The sequence below is a fragment of the Molothrus aeneus genome, chromosome 28, assembly GCF_037042795.1.
Source record: "Molothrus aeneus isolate 106 chromosome 28, BPBGC_Maene_1.0, whole genome shotgun sequence".
Classification (NCBI taxonomy): domain Eukaryota; kingdom Metazoa; phylum Chordata; class Aves; order Passeriformes; family Icteridae; genus Molothrus; species Molothrus aeneus.
In genome coordinates, this window is record NC_089673.1 from 2384768 (window position 1) to 2403471 (window position 18704).

Below are 18704 nucleotides of genomic sequence, written 5' to 3' on the forward strand. Positions count from 1 at the left end.
AAGGGACTCAGCCCCTGTTTCCATGAGCCTCCTTTGGCCATGAGCCAATGAAACCTCCAGGATCTGCGGCTTTCCCGCTCTAGGCTATGTTTACATGTGTCCCCCAGACCCCTCCTTGCTAGCCCGACAGTCCCTCCCTGGATTCCATCCCCTCTTGCGTTAACGCCACTGTTTTTCTCTTTTGCGCACTCTCTGCCACTGCCCCCTCTTTGAGCCGCGTGGCTTCGCCTGTGTTCTGCCGGCACCTGCATGGGGCAGCTCTTTGCAGCCAGCACCGCTCTCTGCCGCGAGAAAGAAGAACACCCACGGGGTGATAAGTCCCGATCCTGGCCTTATCACCGAGCAATGCAGGACAGTCCGGATAACTCAGTCCCTGTGGGAGACAGAGTGCCCGGATACCCACTCAGCTCGCAGCCGCCGCAGGCTGCCCTGAGCAAGCTCAGTGATTGCAGCTCTTTAGTGATTCTCAGCTCTCTCAGGATTTCAGCTCTTTGCTGCCTTGCTAGGGCGCCTTTGGCTGAGGCAGAAGCAGAGGCGAGAGAGGAGAAGGAGAGGTCCTGGTGGTTCCACAGCGATGGTTTATTGGGGAGTCTGCGAAGGGTTCCAGCGACAGCTCTTCTTCTGCCGAATGGGCTAAACCAGCCCCTTTTTATAGGGTATAGGGGGATCCAAACCTGTCCAATGGTAAGGGTTAGGGAAAAGCGACCTATGAGGTTACAGAGATAAGCATTGGGGCGAGGGGTAGAAGACAGGAGCTTATTTTGCTGTCTCATCATGACTCAGCAGTTGCTGCTGTTAAGTCTCAATCCTCCGTGGAGCTCTCCTAAGCTCCATGGCGTGTGCCACAGTGTGGCATCCGCTGCCGCGCTCCTGCCCTGGGAGAGATCGCTGCCGCTGCCGCTGCCCACGGCTGTTGTGTCCCTGCCCCGCTTCGGCGCTGCTCCTGCCGCGGGAAGGAGCAGCTCCTGTGCCGCGCTGCCGATGCCACGCGGCGCCACCCCGGCACCGCTCCTGCGTGGGAAAGAACTGAAGCAGCTCGAAGAAGCAAGAAAGAGTCCTTCCTTTTTTCCTTTGCACTGATGCTTCGGGCTTGGATCCACATTTATCGGATGCCTCTGGTGGTTTAGGACCCCAGCCAGTGGCTGAACCGCGATCCTGGCTGCCAGCAGCAGAGGCAGGGCACGGCCACTCCTGGCACGTGTGCCAATCAACCCCCACGACCAGGACACAATGTCAGTCACCTCCTCATTCTCACACTCAGGGTTTGAATCCAGCTCCCAAGAAGGCTGCAGACACAAGTGAGTTTGAACATGCTTTTATTGATGGCCAGAAGCAGAGCTGGAGCAGCAGTGGGAGGAAGGGAGCAATGGGAAGCTGGGTGTACTTGGGAGCTGCATTTGTAGCTTGCCACGGAGACTCAGTGCCAAAGCTGTGCCTGCACCACAGGGGCTTCTCTGACTCCACTTCAGCTGCCCCTGGGAGCTTCTGAGCACCAGCAGGTGTTGGATGCATTGTGGAGAAGGGGCAAAGAGCATTTTAGTCAGAGGATGGAGAGCCAGGAATATCTTGGAGTGAAAATTTCTGCAGCTCCTTACGGATCCAGGGCTCAAAGTATGAGATCCTGGTGAATACCTCAGGGAAGAGGTTTTGTTCACGTGCATGAGAAACAATGCCATGAGCCTTCTTATTGCAGACTAATGGGCCACCAGAATCACCCTGTGCCATGAAAGGAGTGAGAGGGGTCAGACATGCCATAGCTCAGCTCTCCCTGCCTTAAGCAGGAAGTTTCCTCTTCCCTCCCTCCAGGGGATGAACCTCCTCTTCCAAGCACCTCCCTCCCTCCAGACCCAGCTCCCAGCGTTTGTAGCTGCCTCACTACTCCTCTAAGCCACCCATGAAGCAATTCAGGCCTGGAGGCTCTCGGAGTTTCAAAAACTCTAAAAGAACATTGACGTTAGACATGGGGAAATAGCTAAGCCATCTGAGCAAGGATATCACAAGGAATTTACACCCCAAAGCACTGGTCAGGCTGGGTAGAACATCCCCAGGTAAGTAAAAAAGCAACTGTTGCTGATAGTTGGAAAATGCACCCCAATTCAGGGAGCACATCAGCTTCAGAGCTTCTGTGAGGACCCTCAGCTCATCATTCTGAAGGTCCTGGTTCATTCTGGTGTCCTTTTGCTTTCACCCGGGAACTAAGCTGAATTTCCATTGCCAACCTCCTCCCAAGCTTGCAGCCCAAAACAACACTTACCTTGTAAGTTGATTTTTTATGGTTTTCATCACCAACACAGATCATAGACTGACGCTGGTAGTTAGGGAAAAGCTGCTGACAGATTTTCTTCTCTTGCACCTTCAGTTTCACTTCTCTCATCACGTTAGTCTTGTTTCCTGTCACAGATGTCCAGCCCCAACCAGACACTGTGCATAAAGCTCCTTCTCTCAAACGTTCATTTCTCCTGGGGATGGAGATAAACTGCACATTCTTATTGATCCTGGCCCTTGGCTTCAGCTGTCAGGCAGAGAGAACACGGGGTTAGAGGCAGCAAAGGATTAGGAGCAAGTCCAGAGTTTGGGGAGGTGAGCAGGGGGAGATCCCTCAGGCAGGAAGGATCTGTTGGGCCATACCTTCAGCAGCACAATGTCATTTTTCAAGTCATCAGGGGAATATTCAGGATGGATGACCCATTGTCCCACACGGATCTTTTGCTGGCTTCGTTCTCGTTTGTTTACATTGTGGGCCCCCAGAATCACAGTGACCCTCACTGTCCTCCCTTTTTTATGCACACAGTGAGCTGCTGAGAGCACTGCGTCTGGGCGAATCAGGAACCCGCCACAGTAACTGGGTGCTGAGCCACTTTGAATTTTTAAATAAGCCATGTAGGGTCTGGAGTGGGCATCAGCTTCCTTTCCACCAATGATCCTTTCTGGAAGAGAGATGGGAAATGTTAATATGAATGTTAAATATAAATGTTAATTTATTTATTTAATTAATGCTGCTGTTTCCTGTCAAGTTTGGGGCTGCATGAAAGGAAAGGCTCATCCTCTAATGCCAGGTGCCAGTGATCCCAACAATTCTCCTTCCTGCGGCTGTCCAAGGCAATGGGGCTGCCCAAAGGAGAGAAAGACAAGCAGCACTGACGGGAGTCTGATCAGCCCTGGCTCTGGATGACTCAAATGCCACCAAGGGCACAGCTCTAGTGCCTCTAATGCCTCACTGGCTTCAGGCACAGGCTGAGCTGGGAGATGAGAGGAGAGAGGAAAGTGGGAGAGCAGAGACAGGAGAGAAGGTGAGGCAGGAGCCTTGCCTGAGACTGACTGCTCAGAGTCCATCTGTGCCCTTGCATCTTCCTGCCCAAGGCCCATCTCTGTGTACTCACCAGCCCCAGCCCAGGGCAGAAGGACAAAAGCATTTGTGAGCAGAAGGAGCAGCAGCATCTCCCACCACTGTCCTGATGAGACAAAGCAGTAGCTGTGGCCAGGCAGGAGACAGGTACAGAATGGCAGGTCCAGAACCTGTATATATGTCATGTGGAGCTGACACAGGAAACCTCAGCCTGCCTCTAGCTGTGTCATTTACTGCTTTTGTTCTCACAACCCCCAAACTGTGGCTTGGTGAGGGGCTCATGTCACGTTCTCTGCGCTTTTGTCACAATCTTCTCAAAAAATGGAGAGATCTGGGCTGGTTCAGAGCACCCACAGTGCACAGGGAGAGGAAAGAGGTGTTTGTTGAGTGCAAATCCCATCAGAGACCTTTGGAGAGAGCCTCTGGGACCCTGCATGTGGGCTGCTTTCAACTGGATTTTTTTGTTGTTGTTGTTGGGTTTTTTTGTTTTTTGTTTCCCCATCCCCTGATAGCAATGGGGAGAGCTGGCCAGGGTCAGGTATAGTTCCTGGTTTTTATCAGAGGGGCTGATTACCATCAGAGATGTCCTTGAGAAACCCTGGCCAGGTGTAATGTGGTATTTTCATAGTCCCCCATCGTGGGGAGGAAATGATGAATCTGACTCCATGTTCTCAGAAAGGTAATTTATTATGTTACTATATTATAGTAAAGAATGCTATACTTAAACTATACTAAAGAATAGAGAAAGGTTACTTGCAGAATGCTAACAAGATAATATTTTAAAACTCATGACTCGCTTCTCAGAGTCTGACAAAGCGTGACTGTGATTGGTCATCAAGTCAAAACAATTCACATGAAACTCACCAAACAACCACCTGTTGGATAAACAATCTCCAACCACATTCCAAAGCAGCAAAACACAGGAGAAGCAAATGAGATGTTATTGTTTTCCTTTTTTTCTGAGGCTTCTCAGCTTCCCAGGAGAAGAAATCCTGGCAAAGGGATTTTTCCTGAAAATGTGATGGTGACAGGTGCAGGGCTGGCTGAGACACAGCTGGAGCTCAGGTGAGGACCAGGCTCAGGGTGTCCCCATGAGAAGGGAGCAGCCCTGCCTGGGCCCTCTCGGAGTCCTCCCTGGCAGCTCTGGTTCGGTGTTACAGCCTGGAAGGGACTCAGCCCCTGTTTCCATGAGCCTCCAATGAAACCTCCAGGATGTTCCCAATTTTACATGGCTTTGATCTAGAGAAAGCCCACAAATAAATCCTCCAGAGCACACTGGCATTGCCCCTTACCCTGTGTTCTAAAAAGGCCATGGGCTGTACTGCCTGTCCTGGGGATCCTCCTGGAAGCTGTTTGGGGGAAAGTACAATTTCAGAAGGAATGGAAGATCTGGAAAATTCACATGAAGTCCATCTTCAGAGTGATTTTTTCCTCTCTGCTGACCACACAGGGTGATTGGCTCAGGAGATCACCAGCATTTGCCTGCCATCAGATGGCTACAGAAAAGAAACCTCTGTTTGCTACCCTCTCTTGTATGGGTAAGAAGCAAATTCTGTGGAATTAAAAGATTCAGTCACTGATACCGAATGAAGAAGCTTCATTTCCCCCTCTCACTTCAATCTCCTTTTTGTTATTGATCCTTTTTCCTTTGATGTAAACTTGGTTCTCATTCTCTGGTTCTCAGTCTTTTCCCAGACCAGTTGTCTCTGACTACATCAGAGGGTGATGCTCCTCATAGCGGAAGGAAGGAAGGAAGGAAGGAAGGAAGGAAGGAAGGAAGGAAGGAAGGAAGGAAGGAAGGAAGGAAGGAAGGAAGGAAGGAAGGAAGGAAGGAAGGAAGGAAGGAAGGAAGGAAGGAAGGAAGGAAGGAAGGAAGGAAGGAAGGAAGGAAGGAAGGAAGGAAGGAAGGAAGGAAGGAAGGAAGGAAGGAAGGAAGGAAGGAAGGAAGGAAGGAAGGAAGGAAGGAAGGAAGGAAGGAAGGAAGGAAGGAAGGAAGGAAGGATTCACAGTTGACAAGCAGTCACTAAAATTGAAGAATGAGCTGTGAGAGGCTGGAGTTGAATGAAAACTCTCCCAGCAGAGACAGCACTGCCTCTAAAGGCACCAGTCCAATTAAACAAAGGCAGCACCAGGCTAATTCTGCCCTTGGAGTCACACATCCCTTGATGCTTCCAGCGGCTGCTCAGCCCTTTCAGGTTAACAATCAGTCCCCAGCTGGTGAGGATGCAGAGCTCACAGCCCTGGGCATGTAAGAGAGGAATGCCTGTGTGTGTGCAGGAGTCCCTCGGGTCCCTCTTTGCAGACAGTGAGGGAGGGCTCCATCCAGAACAGCGTTTCAGTGCTGGTGGGAGGATGTTTGCTACATCCCCTTGCCCACAGAGGGAGCACAGCTCTGAACAACCATCCCTGACAGCTCTGAAATCAGATTAAATCAACCCCACCTCTAGGGGATTTGGGGATTTCAAGAGACTCTATTTAAGCAGCAGAGGCAGCTCAGCTGTTCCCTTTATGGGCAAAAAATAGAAATGCTTTGAGGCCTATCAGCTTTCAACTGAGTTGAAACAAATCTAACAAATTCCCTTTCCTCCTCTCTGTGAGACAAGTCCTTGGCTGACTTTCTATGGTATATGCCATGTGCTAATGCCAACAGATTATTCCAGTTGTGGCAGAAGACTGTCTGCATTTAAAATAATTTGAAATCATTTATAAATAATTAAAATAATTTAAATAATTTTTAATCTTCAGTGTAAGCTGACAGTAGGAATCATCAGCCCAACACCATTCCCAATGTAAGAAAACAAGGGAAATACTTCTATCAAAATTGGAATGAACCATTTTGGAGGCACTGGATAGCAGAATTGCTGCAGGTAGGACACTTTACTTCAACATGTCTACTGTGAACGTATAAAGGAAATCCAAGGAAGAGCCAAGGCCAAAACTTACTACAAAAAGAAGTTTACTTGTTTTTACACAAATTACATAAATTGAGAGTTGTTTCTGAGAGGTGTTCTGAATTAGGGAATAAAAGATGAACTGTCAGTAAAACAGTGGCTGCTGTGGATGTTTTTGACTTTAATAAAGAGCTAAAGATCACAGCAATAGTTTAAAACTTTCACATGGGCTTGGAGGGCAGAGTTAGGTGGTTTCCACTTCAGCTACATGGATCTAACAAGTTAAAAGCAGTGGGAATGTGTGCTGATAGAGACTGCAGGGAGCTTTTCATGTCATTCTCTATCTGTCATGCACAGGCTCTGTTGAAATACCACTCCAAAAGTGTCCTTTCATCCCTGTGGTAATGGAAACAGCCAAACCCAGAAAGATCCCTTTAAAATACATCAGAGCATCCAATATCTGAGAATATTGGGAGTTGCCTTATTGTGCTTGTGTGTTTCAGTAATCTGTGGCTCCAGGATCCACAGCTTTGTGTTTAGGTCATAAAACCCAGGGGTGGAAGATGTCCTGTGTCAGTCACAGACAGAGTGGTGTCACCACATTTCTCCTCACAGAGAAGAGCAAGGCACAATTCTCCCCAAGAATATTTCTGCATTTCACATTCTCTGAACCTCAGAGAAAGGGAAAACAATTCTTATTATTTGCTGTGCCTGTGTTTGTGCCAGAGTAGAATGCAACATGGAGATTGTTTACCCACAGTGATGGTGATTTGTTTCCTTGGCCTGTCAGGGCCAGGTGTGTGTGTGTGTGTGTGTGTCAGGACTGTCACTGACAGCCACGAGATTCTGTGCAGTGTGTGCAGAGTGAGTGCTTGGCAGGTTCAGTTTAGATGTAATGTAATATAGTGTAATGTAGTATAGAATAATAAAGTATAATAATTGATTAACTTTCTGATAACATGGAATCAGATGCATCATTTCTCTCTCCTTGTCAGGGGGAGGGAATATAGTGTAATATAGTTATAATATAATATAATGTAATATAATAATAATATAGTGTAATATAGTATAAAATAGTGTCATATAGTAATAATATAGTGTACTACAGTGTAATATAGTAATAATATAATGTAATATAAAAATAATATAGTGTAATATACTATAAAATAGTGTAATATAGTAATAATATAGTGTACTGTAGTGTAATATAGCAATAGTGCAATATAGTGTAACATAGTAATTGTGTAATATAGTATAGAATAATATAGTGTAATATAGTATAATATAGTGTAATATAGTATAGAATAATAAAGTATAATAAAGTAATTAATTAGCTTTCTGATAAGATGGAGTCAGATGCATCATTCCCACCCCTTGTCCGAGGGAGAAAGTATAGTGTAATATAGTGTAATATAGTACTAGGGTAATATAGTATAGAACAATACAGTATAATAAAGCAATCTCTTTGCCCAGGATTTTCTCCTGTGAAGCTGAGAAGCCTGAGCTTCACCTGTGTTTGCTGCTCTGGAATGTGGTCTGGAAATTATTTATCCAACATGTGAGTTGTTTTAACTTAATGGCCAATCATGGCCAGCTGTGTCAAGGCTCTGAGGAGTCACAAGTTTTTATTATTCATTCTTGTTAAGCCTTCTGTCTGTATCTTTCTCTTTCTTTAGTATAAATATAATATAATATAATATAATATAATATAATATAATATAATATAATATAATATAATATAATATAATATAATATAATATAAATAATACCATAGCCTTCTAAGAACATGGAGTCAGATTCACTCATCTCTCGCCTCATCCTGAGGACCCTCACAAACTCAACAGATCTTTTCTCTTTCAGTGCCTCAGTTTCCCATCCTGGGCAGTGAGAAGACAGAGCAGGTCCAGCACTTTGTGATCATCCCTCACACAGCAGCACTTCTCAGGGGAACAAGGCCATGTGAGTCATGAATGGATGGTCCTGAGCTTCTCCCTCTGCATTTCCTCATCATTCCCCATGGGTACCTCTGCCTGGAATGATTCCTTCTTCCTTTGCCTGCCTACAGACAGGATTTTTTGTTTGGTTTACTTTGGTGCTGGTTTCTTTGCTCTGTGGGTGTTTTTGTGGACAAGGAGTTGGCTTAGGGCTTCCCTTCACAGCTTCTGCTTGCTCCATTTGGGAGTGTTTTGCCCACAGCTGGGCTCTTGGAAACATTTCTGTCCTCCTGGCAGCTGGGGGTTGATGTGAATGTGAGCCAAAGCCTCCCACAGCCTGAACTTCCCTGGCTCTCATCTGAAGTTGGGTTGCTCTGAACTTCAGATGTCCCGGAGAGAGGCTGCCTGCACTGTCAGCCCACTCAGGAGGAGAAACAGAGTGCAAGGAGCATTTCCCACTGCTCCCTAAGGCAGCACAAGGGTTTTTCTTTCTTTCTGTGGTCTGTGGGTGTTTCAGTTGTCACCTGGGCGTTCCCCTGACTGCAGGAAGTGCCTGGGAGCACAGACCTGACATGTGGGGGGAGAGCAGATCCTCAGCAGCTAACCCTGCACCCAGGATGGAGCCACCCCTTCAATGCCAGCTCCTCTTGGTCAAAGGCTTGGGGACACCACCAAACAATGACACTTGGAGGGCACTGGCACCACGCATTTCCAGCCACTTCCTTCTCAATGTGCTCAGCCCAGCCTGCTCTAGACTTCCTCCCTTTGATCCAGCAGATCTCCAGGCATCCCCAAGAGGCTCCTGGTTGGAAGCAGTGTGATCCTGGTCTGACAGTCTGTCTGATTCCTCCCAGATGGAGCCAGCAGAGGAACAAGATGCAGGAAACCACACCCTGCTGAGTGAATTCATCCTCTCTGGGTTGTCCAGCCACCCAGAACTCCAGCACCTGCTGTTCTTCACAATCTGCTTCATTTACAGCATGACTCTCATCGGGAACCTCCTCATCTGCATGGCCACAGCTCACCCCACCCTCCACACGCCCATGTACTTCTTCCTCCGCGTCCTGTCCTTCCTGGATATTTCCACAGCCTCAGTGGTCGTCCCCAAGATGCTGGTAAACATCCTGTCAGAGGACAGGAGCATCTCCTACCTGGGCTGTGTCACACAGCTCTACTGTGTGGTTTCCTTGGCGTCCACTGAGTGGTACCTGCTGGCAGCCATGGCCTACGATCGCTACGTGGCCGTGTGCCGCCCGCTGAGGTACCCGGCCATCATGAGCACCAGGGCTTGCCTCTCCATGGTGCTGCTCTCCTGCTGCAGTGGCCAGGTGGTGTCGGTGCTGCAGACAGCCTGGGTGTTCACCCTGTCCTTCTGTGGGCCCAGGAGGATCAACTACTTCTTCTGTGACATCCCGCCGCTGGTGCTGCTCGCGTGCGCGGACACGTCGCGCTACGAGCGGCAGCTGATCTCAGCCACGGTGCTCGTCATCTTCACGCCCTTCTGCCTCATCCTGCTGTCCTACACCTGCATCATCTCCAGCATCCTGAGGATTTCCTCTGCAGAGAGCAGGCACAAGACCTTCTCCACCTGTTCCTCACACCTTACTGTGGTAACGTTGTACTGCGCCAGTGGGACTTTGATTTACTTACAGCCAAAATCCAAAAATTCACAGGAGGCTAAGAAAGTCCTGGCTCTCATATACACCACTGTCATTCCCACTTTAAACCCACTGATTTACAGCCTGAGGAATAAAGAAGTGAAAGAAGTACTAATCAGAGGGATGGCTGTGTTGATGAAGAAATAAAGATTTTCTTGTCCATGAATGTGTGGATTAAAAACCTTATTTCCAATTTTGGTGAGTTCTGATGGTTTACTAGCTCAGGGGAAACTACAGGCACAAAGTTCTGTTTCACACTTGGAAATATTTTGTCTTTATTCTTTGCTTCAGAAGCAAATTATTTGGAATTTCTATCTCCATCTCTTCCTTAGGAGTACAATATATATACCAGACATTTCTTCTGAAGCAGAGCACTTCCCATGTCTAATTCAGATATCCAGGCTGCAGCTCCTCACTTCCATTGCAGGAGTTCTCCTGACCCTCTTACTGAAGAAATACTTTTAAAGTGAATTTTCCAGGCTAAGCACACATTAATTGATAGGGACTCCATGTTTTGCTCTGCCTTTTTTTTCCCCCCCTTTTATATGTTTTCCATTCCTTCCGGCAGAAAAGAGATCCACTGAATGGCAGTAGTGAGGAAATCAGTTCACTTCTTTCAGAGCCTTGTGTTTTTCATTTAAGGTGTGGGGAAAGGGAAGGAAAGGAAGATTAACTGATGGCCATTCCTTATTTCCAGCAAGAACTCAGCATTTAATGCCATGCAGTGCCCACACCCTCCAAGCACTGCGGAGTCTGAGCCATGGGATAAGAACATTCTGCAAGTCCCAGCTGGAGAAATTCATCCAGGCATGAAAAGAAGCATTTCCAGAGGATTAGCTGAGCCAGAGGATTAGCACACAGAGAAAAGGGCTGCTACAACCTGGGAGTATTTATTTGGGAGGGTTTTGCAGTTTATTCTGGATACAAGAAGTGCTCTGGCTTGGTGAATAGCCTGGGCCAGAGCCTGCAGCATTCAATCTGTGCTTTCCATCTTGAGGTCAAGAAAAAGAAATCTTCACTACCAATGTGGCCATGCTGACCTCTGAGGTCTCTCTGTTTCATCTGACTGGCCATAAAGGCAGAAAAGGGCACTAAAATTGAGTCTAATGTTCTTTTTTTGGTTTAGCTTGCTTGTAAAAGAGGAAGGCAACGTAAGACATCTCAGGATGAAGTCATTGCCTGACTTCAGAAACTTCACAACAACGAGTTAATGACAGAGTGTTAATTGCATTTGGCAATGTTGTTTCTTAGACTCCTCTAGGGAACTTAACTTGTCTCTGGATTGTTGAAACACTTTTTCCTTTATAATTGGAACACTGGAGAAAGAGTTAATGAAACTTCATTTACATTTCCACAGACTTTGCTTCTGGGAGCTGATTTACTTTTACCTCTCTAAAAACAGAGAATATTTTTTTCTTGTTTTATTACTCAAAAAGATAACACTGAAAAAAGCATTTCTTTTAAAAAATAGTTTAATCACTAGTATAATAACAGTAGTGTTAATCACTTTAAGGGACATTGCATTCCAAATGGTTAAAGCTTTTAATTTGCCTTTTTAAAAGATGTTTCAGACTCTGGTCCAAGGAGAAAGAGACATCCACAATAACTCATCCATCTGGAACAAACCTTTTTTATTCCTGCTGCAGTGCCCTCTCACCAAGCACTATCAGCACCTTTCTCTTTTTCCTGAATTCCTCTCTTCTGTTTCCACATGTGCATGAAGGATGCCCCAAACAGAAACGGGGGTGGTAGGAAACAAGGCAGGTTTCTGGCTGCTGTAAATCAGAATTTCACCTCTAGCAAGGAGCCCTGATTTTTGGTCCCTAAGGACCACAGCCATGGGTTTTGCTAGAGCTGAGCTCACACTTCCACCATTCTGTCTCCTCTATTAAAAAAGGGAAATTCTGGTTAAATTATGTCATTCAGTGCATCACAGCTTCAAAAACAGAGCAGGGCAGAAGTTTGTGCCTGGATTCATCTCCCCAGCCCCAATATGTGAACTATTGATTCTAGCACTTTTATGGAAGAATGCATTTTAAAAAATAGTTTATTTTAACACATTACTTTCTTTCTATTAATTATTTTCAGAAGTCTGTGTGAAGGGGTATTCAATAACTAATTAATTCACTTTTTCTGGCAAAAATTGGTACTGATTTAAATGGGTTGCTGAGCTCAACACGCTGCCACAGTTTATGGTTCTGTCAAATCACCTCCTGCCATGGGTGCACTTGATCTCCTTAAGGAAGCCCCAAGAAAACAGCTAAATTAGTCATTAGTTGTGTGTTGCTGGTGCAGTACTTGATTCTTCACTTTAGAACCACATAATGAAGTTTTAGCATTGTTGGAATGTTCTTCTTTAGTTCAGCTTATGACATTAAAGTTCAGCGTTGAGTTTAATTTTTTATTTGCATTACAAGGGAATTATTAACATACATGTATCTATGTAGTATAGAATGGAAGGGAGATAAAGAGAGAAAGAAAGAGAGAAAGAAAAAAGAGAAAAAGAGAGAGAGAGAAAGAAAGAAAAAGAAAGAAAGAGAAAGAAAAGAAAAAGAAAGAAAGAAAAGAAAGAAAAGAAAGAAAGAAAGAAAGAAAGAAAGAAAGAAAGAAAGAAAGAAAGAAAGAAAGAAAGAAAGAAAGAAAGAAAGAAAGAAAGAAAGAAAGAAAGAAAGAAAGAAAGAAAGAAAGAAAGAAAGAAAGAAAGAAAGAAAGAAAGAAAGAAAGAAAGAAAGAAAGAAAGAAAGAAAGAAAGAAAGAAAGAAAGAAAGAAAGAAAGAAAGAAAGAAAATTGTTGGAGTTATTGAATTTTTGAATGAATAAATGATCTGGAGAATTCTAGCAATGGCTTCTAGAGACCACATGGTTCAGGAATTGTATAAGTTACAAGAAATAATAAATACAATAAATAATTACAAATAAATTCACGCATCTTACAGCTTTAACTAAGGCACCTGAGTTAGCAGTCCAGAGCCATAGCTGATGCCACAATTCTATAATTATACCCCCTGCAGCCAGAAACAACCAACACACTGAAGAGACAAAGAAAACTTTATTTAATGTAATATAGTATAGTTTATTAAAGCAATTGTTCAGCATTCTGAATCAATAGAGTCAGATACCAATCATTCCCAGAGTCAGGGGCACCCTACATTCTTTTATACAGGAATATCAGTGATGAACTTATGAGCATCATGAGCACCAGTTTTGTCATGGGAACACCAGATTTGACGACTTTGGATCTACTGTCCGCTCTGGTTTCTGTTTTCCTGCTGACAGAAACATTTTGCCCAGTGTTCTCCTGATGGCCTTTTTCATCTCAGTGTTTCTGAGTGTGTAGATCATTGGGTTCAGCATTGGAGTGACCACAGTGAAAATGACAGAGGCCACCTTGTCCCCAGGGGATTTCTTATAAGGCTGGGCATAGGTGAGGATGCAGGGGATGAAGGTCAAGCTCACAACAGTTATCTGTGTTCCACAGGTAGACAGAGCTTTGCGCTTCCCTTCTGTGATGCACGTCCTTATCTTCAGCAAGATGCCAATGTAAGAAATAATCAAGATTACAAAAAGGCTGATGAGGATCACTCCACTGTTAAACACCATCTGCAGCTCAGCCACGCGAGTGTCAGTGCAGGCCAGTTTGATGACCTGGGGGATATCACAGTAGAAATTGTCCAGTACATTTGGGCCACAGAATGGCAGCTGCAGGAGAGGGCCAGTTTGTGTAATGGAATGAAGAAATCCACCCAGCCATGCAGCTGCCACCAGCCCCGTGCAGGTGCTCCAGTTCATGATGGCCCGGTAGCGCAGGGGCTCGCAGATGGCCACGTAGCGATCCACCACCATTGCCAGGAGCAGAAACGCCAAGGCACCTGCAATGAAATGGAAGAAGAACATCTGGAGGAAACACTGGTGGAAGGAGATGACTCTGTGCTGGGCGAGGAGGCCTGACAGCAGCTTGGGAGTGTTGACTGAGGAATCACTGACGTCAAGGAAAGCGAGGTTGGCCAGGAGAAAGTACATGGGGGTGTGGAGGTGGTGGTCCACAGCCACAGTGGCCATGATGGTGACGTTCAGCAGCCAGGTTAGCACATAGATGAGAAAGAAGATCACACAGAGACAATACTGCACCTTGTGGCTCTGTGTCAGGCCCAACAGGACAAATTCTGCCACTGTGGTGGTGATGTTCTTTGATTCCATTCTTTATCCCTGCACAAACAAGAGCAGTAAAGATGAGTATAAATGGGTGTTGGACTATAGAATTATTAGAACACAAAATCATAGAATAATTTATGATTAATCCAGGAGGGATTTCTGGAAGTCATCAAATCTCACAAATTCTGTGAACTGTTCAAGTATATAACCAAACAAAACAAAACAAAGCAAAACAAAAAAAAAAATTCCCTTACATTCAGTGAGAATTTAGGATGTTCCAGTTAGTCTCTGTTGCCTTTCATCTTTTTGCTCTACATCTCCAGGAAGGCTCTATCTCCTCTGTATCCTCATCTCATCAGCTAGTTATACACAGAAATCAGATTTCCCCTCAGCATTCTCTCCTGTATGGGTGAACAAACCCAGTTCTCCCGGCCTCTCCTTGAATGCCATGTACCCAGCCCAGTGATTAATTTGGAGACCCTCCAAGGATGTCAGTCCAGTGTATGTATGACTGTCCTTCTTGTCCTGGAGTGCTGGCCTTGACCCAGTCCTGCACTGAGCAGGGCTGGGATCAGTTCCCTGCACTGGGCAGGGCTGGGATCATTTCCCTGTACTGAGCAGGGCTGGGATCAGTTCCCTGCACTGGGCAGGGCTGGGATCAGTTCCCTGCACTGGGCAGGGCTGGGATCATTCCCTGCACTGAGCAGGGCTGGGATCATTCCCTGCTCTACCTGGCCAGACCTTTGCTGGCAGAGCTGAAGCTGTCCCCTTCTATGACAGAGGGACACATTCCCATCTCCTGTTCAGCTGCTTGTCTGCCAGGGTCATTATCTGTGGAAGAGATTTGACAGCAATTTCTGTGAGCCAGAGAGAAGTTTGAGAAGAGGATTCATGTTTACCCCTGAAAGAATTTCCTACCAAGGTCATTGACATAGAAACCAAGAAAGAAAGAAGGATAAATAAGAGAAACCTGCAACTGTCTATTCCAATGAACACTTTGTCTCTGGTGACCACTGAGGAAAGTGTAAACTTATGAGATTTGTAAGAATGTATAAAAAACATGCATGCCATAATAAAACTGGGTTTCAAGCCTTCTGAAAATGGAGTGTTGCTTTGTACTGTCTCTATCTCAGCTATGACAATTATCTACAAAGCTGCTTCCTGGCCTCTGGCCTCTGCTGATTGCACAGGCTTGTCCTTTCCCAGAAGCAGGATGAGATATTTACTTATGTCAGACTTTATAACTTTCACACCAACCTATTTCTCCCAACTGTCCCTACAAATACCAGCCCTGCCATCCAGTGTACTGACTCCTTTCCCCCATTTTCCTCTCCTCAACTCCTATCACCACATGAATTTGTGTAAAGTCCCTCTCTATTTCTTTTGCAGGCCACTTCCTGGTGCAGGAAGGCTGCTGAGAGGTTTCCCCAGAGCTTTCTCTTCCCTCCATACATTAAATAACCCCAGCTCTGTTCTCACAGGGGAGGTGCTCCAGCCTCCTGACCATATCTGTGGCCCTCCTTGATCAGCAGGTCCATGGTCCATCTGTGCAGGTCCATGTGCTCCTTTAGCTTGGGGCCCAGAGCTGGACACCATTCTGCAGGTGGGGTCACAAGAGAGGGGACTTGGGGGTGGAATTATCTCCCTGGACTTGCTGGCTTTTGATGCAGCCCAGGGTTTGATTAGTTTCTGGGCTGTGAGTAGATATTGACAGGACACACTGAGTTTTTTATCCACCAAACACCCTTTAAGTCCTCCCCTTCAGGGCTGCTCTCAATCCCTGCACTGCTCAGCCTTGGGATTGGCCTCACCCACGTGCAGGACCCTGTGCTTGCCCTTGCTGAACTTTCTGAGGTTTGCCCACCTCTGTCCTGCCAAGGTTCCTCTGTAGGGCATCCCTTCCCTCTGGAGCATCGACCACAGCACTCAGCTGGGGGAGCAGCACCTCTGCCTGGAATGCACCTCACCCAAAGCAAGGACTTGCAAGTTAGGCTGGGCTGAAGCTTATCCAGGGAGCTGCAGGGGCTCTCTGTGTAAATACAGACAGAAGAGTCACCCACACAGGACCTGCCTTTGCTAATCTTCCACTCCCACCTTTGGGCTGGCTGGGCAGGTAAGCCCACATTAGGCCAGGTGATCTGTGCACTAAAAAATAAGTCAGGATAGGGGAGGTGGCTGTCTCAGCTCCCATCAGAGTCAGGGAGTTTGCAGAGGGAATGGGAATGTGCTCACCCTAAAGGTAACATCACTGTGGCCATGCTACTCCTCCTTATGGCTCCATGGACAGCTCAGTCTCAACCCCAATTTCTTGCCAAGTTCTGGTCTTCCCTTATGTTAGATTATTACAAAGATCTCTGCATCACAGTGCTTTTTCAAACCTCTTTTCAGTCAGATAAATGGCATATGGATAAATGAGTTAAAAATCACAGTGTCTCAAGTTTTAGAAAATGAATGTTGTAATATTCAGTGAATTTGGAGACCCTGTGGGGAAGTTCTAAGAGAAGATGGCAGCTGCTCACCTGCACCCACAGCCCAGGATGACTGAGCCATTTCCCTGATGGGAAGTTACTACCTCTACTTGGCTGCTGAAACAAAAATCCAATTTCTTACAATAAACCACAACTTTTTTATTTTCCCCTATAAACTGTTAAACTTCCCAAAATGGAATTTCAGAGAATTGTAGAAACAAGATCTTTCTGCACATTTTCATTGCCTTTGGTGAATACTCTGAAGGGATACTGTAATTTTTTCTATAACAGTTTCCTCGTTAGTGTCAGTGAATAATTCCATTTTAAATCCTTACATATTTAATCCTATTTTCTGCTTGAAAATTGCAGATTTTTTTTCCACAGACCCAAAAAGAAAAACCACTTTTGGTAGGAAATCACATTTTCTAACAATCCACAGTTAATGCTGTGGATTCTTTGTTCTCATTTTCCATTACAAAAATAGTATTTTCACAGAAGCTTGGGGGAGACAAAGAGCAATTTGCTTTCAACTCTAATCCAACCTTTCTCTTTTGCCTCAGTAATCCCCCTAACACAAAAGTGAGATTGAGCTCCAGCAAAACCTGAAATACAGAAATGCTGAGACGGGTATGATTCATGCCTGCCTTCCCTCAGACCTCTCCCAACATATGGGGAGTGTCTCTGAAGCTGACTCTGTTAAGATTATATATTTAAAAAGATAAACAAGCATTTTCAGGTCATTTCCTCTTTCACAATATAATCATTGCCACAGGCAGCAAGTGGAATTATTCATCCTTCCAGTATTTTTGGCAGAAAGAGCAAATACCTTCAGCAAACTCCTGTTTCTATGATCCAACTTCACACAAGCTACAAGAAGTCATTCTCAAATTACAAGATAAAACAGCACAGCTCTACTCAGAGGAGATGATTGCAAACCTACCTCCAACAGAAGACTCCAACAACCTTCCCTTATAGGATTCATGATGCCTTTGTTAAGGGAAATGATGGGATTCAAAAAGAAAGCAAAATCCCAAATCACCTTGCACTTCTGGTCATTCAAAAAAGAATAACAATAATATAATTAGCAAAACTAGATTTTCTCACCATGGGGCTAATTAAAAAGTTCTTGTAGTGCTTCATGTCATGTGCATCAGGACACGTGCAGATGAAGGAACCTTGTGATAATTGGAGCAGAACTAAAATGGGAATTTTCATGGCAGTGTAGTCACTCCTCCCATTTGCAAGATGAAAAAATGCAAATTATAACTCCCAACCACGGACTCAAGTTATAACTCTCACAACTTGCTGCCTGGAGCTTGTGTTCAACTGTGCTTTGAAATAAAAAAGTTCAGTCATTGCTACAGGATTGTTTATCAGTAATGCCTTCAGGGCAGTGATTAAAACACTTCTCTGCTCCTTTACAAAGTGAATTTTTCTGGTTATACAATAAAAACTTGGTCTACACATACACAAAGGGGCACAGGTGCCCACCAGCAGGTAGAGAAACCAGAGAGAAACCTAACCAGAGAAATGGACACTGATCCAGCTCTTCAAGGGTTGTCCCAGGAGATCCAACAGCCCCTGGCTGGGTGTGGGACCTGTTCCAATGGGTCAGTGGGAGCAGCTGTGGGGTCAGCTCACAGCCTGAGGCAGAGTTAATGCCCAGGAGATAAAGGACCCATTATGGGATGGAGGGAGAAAAGCATCTGAGATGGCTCCAAGGTTTGCTAGGGATGTTTAGGGGAGGAACCACACTTGTCTGGCCATGCCCTGCTGCTGCTCAGTGCAGGATTTCCTGCCTGGGTGAGGGATCTCTATTCTGTGTGTCCATGGTGCCACTGGCCTGCTCGGCCACCTGGGCACACTGAGCCATTGTCACCCAGCACGCCCAGGTCCTTCCAGCTTTCCAGGCCCTCCTCCCTGAGCCTGGAGCACGGCATTGTTGCAGGGTGATGCCATTTCCTGGTTCACCTATCCCAACCCCCCAGGTGTGCCAACCTCTCCTTTCCCCTTTGCCCTCCTGCTAAGAGCTGCCCATCAATCTTAACATTCCAGCAGGGTCATGGTGTGGTTGGCAGAAGTTCAAAGGTGCCCCTCAGGTCTGGGCTCATTGGCCTGTCCAAGTGTCTGTATCCCCTGAGCCTTCCCCTCCTCACACCTGGTTGGTGGCTCACCTGTGCCTTCCCCTCCCCTGTCCCTTCCCCTCACTTGTCCCTTCCCCTCACCTGTCCCTTCCCCTCCCCCTGTCCCTGGGC

General features: G+C 45.9%; 3 protein-coding genes across 5 annotated transcripts; 1 reads left to right on the plus strand and 2 right to left on the minus strand.

Moving 5' to 3' along the window:
- The first annotated feature begins 1263 nt into the window (after positions 1 to 1263).
- LOC136567253 (olfactory receptor 10A5-like) lies at positions 1264 to 9976 on the plus strand. 2 transcript variants are annotated; one of them, XM_066566784.1, is made up of 3 exons: positions 1264 to 1298; positions 8098 to 8196; positions 9026 to 9976. In XM_066566784.1, the coding sequence occupies exon 3, from the start codon at positions 9026 to 9028 to the stop codon at positions 9974 to 9976; it is 951 nt and encodes a 316-aa protein (XP_066422881.1). In that variant the 5' UTR covers positions 1264 to 1298; positions 8098 to 8196. The 2 variants fall into 2 exon arrangements, with proteins under 2 accessions (XP_066422881.1, XP_066422882.1); XM_066566785.1 differs by lacking the exon at positions 1264 to 1298 and adding an exon at positions 7774 to 7795.
- Positions 1300 to 3472, minus strand: LOC136567254 (cathepsin G-like). Its single transcript, XM_066566787.1, has 4 exons — positions 3381 to 3472; positions 2629 to 2927; positions 2255 to 2512; positions 1300 to 1716 (listed from the first exon to the last, which is right to left on the minus strand). The coding sequence occupies exons 1-4, from the start codon at positions 3436 to 3438 to the stop codon at positions 1537 to 1539; spliced, it is 795 nt and encodes a 264-aa protein (XP_066422884.1). The 5' UTR covers positions 3439 to 3472; the 3' UTR covers positions 1300 to 1536.
- A 3046-nt stretch (positions 9977 to 13022) lies between the features above and the next one.
- LOC136567377 (olfactory receptor 4D9-like) lies at positions 13023 to 17449 on the minus strand. Of its 2 annotated transcripts, none has more exons than XM_066566978.1 (2): positions 17390 to 17449; positions 13023 to 14035 (listed from the first exon to the last, which is right to left on the minus strand). In XM_066566978.1, exon 2 carries the CDS (start codon positions 14024 to 14026, stop codon positions 13037 to 13039), a length of 990 nt encoding a protein of 329 aa, XP_066423075.1. In that variant the 5' UTR covers positions 14027 to 14035; positions 17390 to 17449; the 3' UTR covers positions 13023 to 13036. The 2 variants fall into 2 exon arrangements, with proteins under 2 accessions (XP_066423075.1, XP_066423076.1); XM_066566979.1 differs by lacking the exon at positions 17390 to 17449 and adding an exon at positions 16507 to 16531 and having other exon boundaries at positions 13023 to 13998.
- Between the last annotated feature and the right edge of the window lie 1255 nt (positions 17450 to 18704).